Here is a 7500-nt window from a genome sequence, read left to right as displayed (position 1 = left end):
ATTCATTATGTCAATCAATCAATCAATCAATCAATCAATCAGTCAGTCAATCAATTATTCCTTCATTCATTCATTCATTCATTCAATAAGTAATGTATTTATTTATACATTTATTTAGTTCATCATTCAATTATGTATTCATTAATTCAATTATCTATCCATTTTAAAAAAATATCCATTCATTCAATCATTTATTTGTTTATTTATCCATGCATTTATTTTATTCATTCCATCATTTATTTGTTTATTTATCCATGCATTTATTTTATTCATTCCATCATTTATTTGTTTATTTATCCATGCATTTATTTTATTCATTCCATCATTTATTTATTCATTCATTCATTCAAACATTTATTTATTTTATTTATTCATTCATTCTAGTCAATCAATTCATTCATTCACTCATCAGTCATTGCAATTTTATTAATTTTCTTGGTCATTCATTCAAATTTTTTTCCAATGCAAATGCAGTTTTACAGAATAATTTGACAATTAAAAATGCTGCAATAGTGGAGTGATTCAGAATCATTTGCATTATGAATCATGATGCACTGGAAAATGGCAATTTCACATATTATTTGTTATATATATATATATACGACCATGATGATCTAAATGCATTTTCCGTGATGCATCTCAGTGCATTTACGCTGAGATTTTAAAGTGTAAGTGCTACCTCCCTGTGATCACATCAACAGAATTGCATTCTCAATGTAAAGCCTGAGTGCTTTAATGCTGTGCATTTGGCTAAACAGGTTACATGCTCTTAAATATAGAGCTTAAATTCACTCCAACAGGAACGTTACATCTCAGTGGTCTATTATGTTCACTTCTGTCAGAATGTTTTCAGGTGAGAGAAAAAGCTAATAAAGGCACAAAAGTAGCATGTAATATTAATATCAATGTCTTGGACATGCTACTTTCGTGCCTTTATTAGCGTTCTCTCTCGCCTATTTACTGGGTTAAAAATCTTAAATGATTCCATCTCCACCTGCTGGTGAAAGAGCAGCTGGCGATCTTCAATCTATTGCTATTCCTGCAGGATGTAGTGTTGAATATTTGAACTGAAATAAAATGTACTTTTTTTTGGTTATGATGAACATCCGACAATCTATTTGGTGTGTGCAACATTTTTACCATTGATTGACTATGGTGATGTTTTATAAATGAATGCTTCAACCAAATGTCTTCAGCCTTTAAACTCCATATATCACAGTGCTCTAAGGTTTGTTACTGGCTGTCAAAGACTTACTCACCATTGTGAATTGTATGCCAAAGCTGAGTGGCCTTCTCTGAGTGTAAGAAGGTACACCCACTGGATGACTCTGGTCTACAAGGCTCTCCTGGGACTGGTGCCTTCATACCTATGTTCCCTTCTTCATAAGTCTAAAAGCCAGAATGCCCTACGTTCAAGTGAATCTTATCATTTGACTGTTCCCCGGGTTCAAACTGAAATAGGGAAGCGAGCCTTTAGTCATGCCGCCCCCTCATCCTGGACTACTCTTCAGTCTGAAATATCTGAGCTCATCCCAATGACATCGTTTCGCTTTATCCTTTTTAACAAACAACAACAACAGTCCATTTCTCAATGTGTGTGTTTTTAATTTATTGAAATGTGGTAAAGCTGAACAACTGAACTGTATTTTTACACTATATTGATTTTCTATTTATTATTAATGATATTATTATTATTATTTTATTTTATTTGTATTTTTTTTCATAAGTCGTGTGTTGCAGACCTCTTGGCCAGGTCACCCATGTAAATGAGATCTTGATCTCAATGGGGTTTTTATCTGGTTAAATAAAGAAACATATATATATTCAGCTAAAATAGTGCTTAAAATGTCACTAAAATGCAGTATTTACATATCATAATTAAATAGTAGCCTAAATGAGGCCTGTAACCAGAAAAAGGTCCACTTTTTGAGATAAAAAGAACCACCCCTTTCACCAGGCTGGCTACAGGCCTGAATATTGAAAGTAAATTTTAATCTTACGGCCCACCTGCAGTATCGCTGAGGCCCACTAGTGGCCCAGTGGTGGAGAATCCCTGACTTAAACAACACCATGTAACCACAAGTGTCCCCTTTATTTTTTTGAGCAGTGTATATATTCTTATATACAGCGATATGTTTTTATATTTGTATTTCAATGTGCTTTCAAGCCAAAATAAAGTGAAAGCATAATTCTCTTGAACATCTCTTCCCATTTATCACTTTTGAGATTGTTGATGTTACTTCCACTTTTCATCAAAACTATGAGAGAAATACACACACCTGTCAACCTGTGAAAATAAGGGAGATGCCCACCATAATAAGGGATTCACGTGTACAGAATCCGTTTAGGAAACAGCGTCTGTTTATCACTATGGAGCGCGTCTGCTGACAGTCACGCACCGCTATATGACTGTGTTAAGGATTGCATATGAAGAGGAGACGGCACCTGTAATGAAAAGGAAAGGGAATCCCGCCGTTTTTATATTTATTTCAAAGTGTTTTCATGCATAAACAAAGCGAAAGCACAGAACAGACTCACATATAGGAGCAAAGGGCGGCCCCTGGTGGTTCGGTGGTATGGGTTGCGTATAGGGAGGATCGGCTCTTTAATGTTTACCTGCCACCATTCAGAGAAAGACTGAAAATACAGGAGAAATACAGGGAAATACCTTTACAGGATGAAAGCGGGATAGAACTGTAAAATACGGGAGAATCCTGGGAAAAATGGGAGGGTTGACAGGAATGAATACAGGAGAATACTTAAACGGGAGGATTGCAGAATAGGATGGTAAAATAGACTAATGCAAAACTGTGAGGGTTGACAGGTATGATAGGACAGAATGGAATAGAATAGATCTTTATTATCATTGTCACCAGTGCAATTAAATGTAAAAACTGCTCTTCAGTCAGTGCAACAATCATTTTGTCTATAAAAATTAAGTGCTAAACTTACTCAAATAAATTGTGTAATAAATATAAATCTGACAGAATATGATCACACATGTGCTCAAGACTACATAATACACACAATACATTAAATGCATATGGATCTTTACTGTGATAAAGCTAAATGCAATTGCTATATCATAGAATTCTATTTGATAGATTTCATTGATCTTTATGTGCCAAGCATGTGTGCGGTTCATGCATAGGTGTTCTTTGACTAAACAGATATTATCTCTATGATGTGTATGGGTGTTTCCCAGAGATGGGTTGTGGCTGGAAAGGCATCCGCTGCGTAAAAACGTGCTGGATAAGTTGGCGGTTCATTCCACTGTGGCGACCCCGGATTAATAAAGGGACTAAGCCGAAAAGAAAATGAATGAATGAATGAATGAATGAATGTTTGTGTTGTCCTGCAGGTTCCTGTCGCGCACTGCTTCGGTCCCGCTGGCCAGAAGAAGAGGTTCTGCTGCGTCTGCCGGAAACATCTGGAAGGCAGTTCGTCACTGCGCTGTGAAGGTGTGTGTGTGTAATTGAGTTAAAGAAAGTGAGTGTCTGGGTGGACATTTGAAGTTGGAATTATTCACCCCCCTTTAAATTTGTTTTTCTTTTCCAAATATTTCCCAAATGATGTTGAACAGATTCAGGAATTTCTCACAGTATGTCTGATAATATTTTTTCTTCTGGAGAAAGTCTTATTTGTTTTATTTCGGCTAGAATAAACTCAGTTTTAATTGTTTTAAACCCATTTTAAGGTAAATATTATTAGCCCCCTTCAGCAATATTAGTTTTGGATTATCTCCAGAACAAACCACTGTTATACAATGACTTGCCTAATTGACCCATCGCTAAGCCCCGCCCTCCGTAGTTACTGTTGCTACGCCTGTCAAGCTTTTGTGCCTGGCATGTCTATTACAGCGTGTATGCGCCGATGTCAGATATTCCCAGGGGTTTTTGGAGAACAGGTGAGATTTCTGAGAAAGCCAGACAAGAAAGGACTGCAGTATGCATTACAGGAGTATATTCTCCACTTAATACGCAACCGATTAGAAGATTATTTAATCAAAATTGAAGCTAGGTTAGCCTAGCCACCTCATACGCTAACCATTCAACCAACTTAACGCCGCTCTTTTAGCACCCCACACAGAGCTTGAGTTGATCATTTCTCCTCTTGGGTTTTTGGTTTTGAAAAGGGGAAAAATTCCACCACCCTGTCCAAACTTATAGGATACCAGGTTTGCACAATCCATATGTACAATGCTTTGGCTTGTTTCCCTCGCTCGAAAGCTTGACAGAGCCCCTGCGTGTAGCTACGGTTGCTAAGCCATGATTGGTGGGTTGCGATTTTTGGGTGTGGCTTAGCAAAGGGTCAATTACCCTAACTTTACCCTAATTACCCTAGTTAAACCTTTAAATGTCACTTTAAGCTGAATACTAGTGTCTTGAAGATGATCTAGTCTAATATTATTTACTGTCATCATGACAAAGAGAAAATAAATCAGTTATTAGAGATGAGTTATTAACACTATTATGATTAGAAATGTGCTAAAGAAATCTGCTCTCCGCTAAACAGAAATTGGGGAAAAAAATAAATAAACAGGGGGGCTAATAATTCTGACTTCAACTGTATGTGTATGCATACACATGGGCTGGACAATGAGACTGAAGCACTGGGCAGTGTAGTGTTGTAGCTGTGATGGCTGCATGGGCTCCTCCTGGTGTTCAATCCAGCAATAGAGCAGAGTGTGAAGGGTTGATCAGCAGAGGAACAGCACAGTTCTGCTTCAAATACTGCACTACACACAACATTATGGGGACATAGCAGAGTTCAGAAGAGGACAGAGTGTTGGTGCTCATCTCTCTGGTGCATCTGTGACCAAGATAACAAGTGTGTGTGATGATCAAGAGCTGCGGTATCCAGAGTAATGTCAGCAAACCACCAAGAAGAAGAACCACATCCAACTGGAGGAGCTGTGGATGCAAGCTGTCTAAAAGAGATGTCCGGCTGATAACCCAGTTTTATTCAAAACACATCAAACCAACTCTTTATGCTCAGCTCTCCTGTTTCCAGCACATCTGTTGGTCTGGAGCTCCACAGGGTCAATATAGGTGGCGGCTGCTGTAGCCAAACATTTGCTCACTCGTGCCAATGCCAAACACCGGTTTCAGTGGTGCAAGCAGCAAAAATCGTGGGCTGTGGACAATGTGAAACATGCATTGGTCTCTGATGAGTCCACCTTCACTGTCTGAGTGGGAGAGTTATGGTGTGGAGAAGCCCCAAAGAAGAGTCCCTCCCAGACTGCTGATGCCCAGAGTGAAGCAGGGGAGGGGTCAGTGATAGCAATATCATGGCATTCCTGAGGCTCAATACTTGTGTTAGACGCTGGGTCACTGCCAAGTACTACCCAACCATTCTGGAAACCCATGTGACCCAATGGGTCAAACATTGTTTCCTGAAGGCGGTGACGTTTATCAGGATGAGAATGCAGTGATGCACACAGCAGGACTGAAGAGAGAGTGCTTTGATGATGATGAAAGTGAAGTTGAACATCTCCCATGGCCCGCACAGTACCCTGATGTAAATATTATTGAGACACTTTGGGCTGTTTCAGAAGGGTGCGTCAAAAAAAATGTCTTTTTCGTAAAATTGTTGTGACCTGGCCACTATTCTGCAAGAAGAACGGCTCAAAATCCCTCTGGCTGCTATGCAGGACTTGTGTCTCATTCCCAAGACAAACTGATGCTGTATTGGCCACAAGAGGAAGTCCTACACTACACTATACTAATGAATTATTGAAGTCTAAAACCAGGCATTTCATTGTCCAACCCCTGTGTGTTTCAAAGTATAATCTTATTATATCAAGTTGATTATAATAAATCTGATTCTCTTTAAAATGATGAAATACTTCTGTAAGACATGTAAACTGAATGTGCAGTGCCACATGGATGAATTTTTGTGTAGCTGTTGTGTAGCTATAGCTTTAAATGTGTAGTAGCAAAAACAGCTCAAATCTAAAGTTCAGAGAGAGGGCAGAAAATGTTCATGTTAAATTAAATTACAGTCTTGAACAGCACTTCTGGGAAAATGAACAGAAAGGTGCAGAAATTGGCCTGTTTTCTGCCCGTCAGCTGCTGCTGCTGGTTTGCGATTTTCCTTCCTGATTCACATTCAGAGGGTTATTTTTTCTAGAAATGCACTAAACATTTATTTATAAATCAACACATCAGAAATATACAAAGAACAAACAAACATTAAACTTCCACTCACTATCTACATAAACAGTTATTAGCCCCATTTGTATTTTTTTATTTTATTTTTATATTTCTCAAATGATGTTTAACAGAGCAAGAAAATTTTCACAGTATTTCTGATAATATTTTTTCCTCTGGAGAAAGTCTTATTTGTTTTATTTCAGCTAAATAAAAGCAGTTTTTATTTTTTTTTTATCCATTTTAAGGTCAAAATTATTCGCCCCTTATTAGCTAATTTTGTTTTCTCGATAGTCTACAGAACAAACCATCGTTATACAGTTGCAACCCAGGCTCACTCCAAAAACGTAGTCCCAAGGACGTTTCTGGAGACCGCGAAATACGTCCCGGAAGGTCTGTATTTTTGCAGTTTTTGGTTTTCGCGAATCCGCGAGAGGCCGCTGTGTGCGCCTTTTTGGCTTCTCGGACGTCTCCCGCGAATGCCGTTCGTGCCCGCGCTGTTCTCGCTTGAACCCACTAGAGGCCGATGTTGAACGAACGTCTGTCTGTCCGGCTGGCTGAATGATTGACTGGGCGACAGGCCAATCGGCCGGCCGACCCACCCTCCTTCTTCCCCAAACCCAACCAATTTTACCGATTGACCCACCCGCCCTAAACCCAACCAACGATTTACAAAAGCCGTCCGGAAAAAGAAAAGCCCTCGTCTGATTTAGTTTTTTTTTTACCACGTTTTCGGATTTTACCACATTCTCACCCTGTTATGAACCTCTTCGCTTTATTTCTTGGATTCTGTTTTAGTCTTACCTGATTTCTGGATTCGCTCTTTCCTGGACTCGAACCCACTTGTCGTCGTCGTGGTCAGCTTCTCTCTGCGTCTCGAGTCCGCCGACGCACAGGACGAGCTAACCGGACAAACTGGTTGCGGCGGGAAAGCCCTCCACACGAAGGCAAGCGGTCAGCCGGCGAGCGCTAAAAAGAACATCGTCATACCGCCCCACAGCGTTCGCTTAAAAAACATACATACATAATTTGTGGTCTCCAGAAACGTCCTCGGGACTACGTTTTCGGGATGAGCATGGGGTTGGTTATACAATAACTTGCCTAATTACTATTACTAATGTGTATATATATTTGTATGTATTTAATGCATGGCATTAGCTAATTTAATTTCGAAATGTAATATGTAAAACTATGCGTATATGCAAAAAATGTAATATAAATATTCAAAAGAACAATGTTTAAGTTATCAATATATTTATTTAATTAAATCTGCATTCTACATGACAAAAAGGCATATAATTGAATTTTCATGATCATTTTGCACATCTAGAAAAATGCACATTTAAAT

General features: G+C 38.8%; 1 protein-coding gene across 1 annotated transcript in view; it reads left to right on the top strand.

Moving 5' to 3' along the window:
* The window catches only part of LOC130241275 (diacylglycerol kinase theta), a 71680-nt gene that overhangs the window by 21921 nt on the left and 42259 nt on the right, over positions 1-7500 (top strand). The window contains exon 3 of the mRNA XM_056472995.1: positions 3362-3461. Coding sequence (XP_056328970.1) covers positions 3362-3461 — 100 coding nt within the window. The remainder of the gene's footprint in view (positions 1-3361; positions 3462-7500) is intronic.

Source organism: Danio aesculapii, chromosome 14 (genome assembly GCF_903798145.1).
Source record: "Danio aesculapii chromosome 14, fDanAes4.1, whole genome shotgun sequence".
Lineage (NCBI taxonomy): Eukaryota > Metazoa > Chordata > Actinopteri > Cypriniformes > Danionidae > Danio > Danio aesculapii.
The sequence above is the reverse complement of the archived record's forward strand: the minus strand, read 5'-3'. Positions and strand labels throughout refer to the sequence as shown.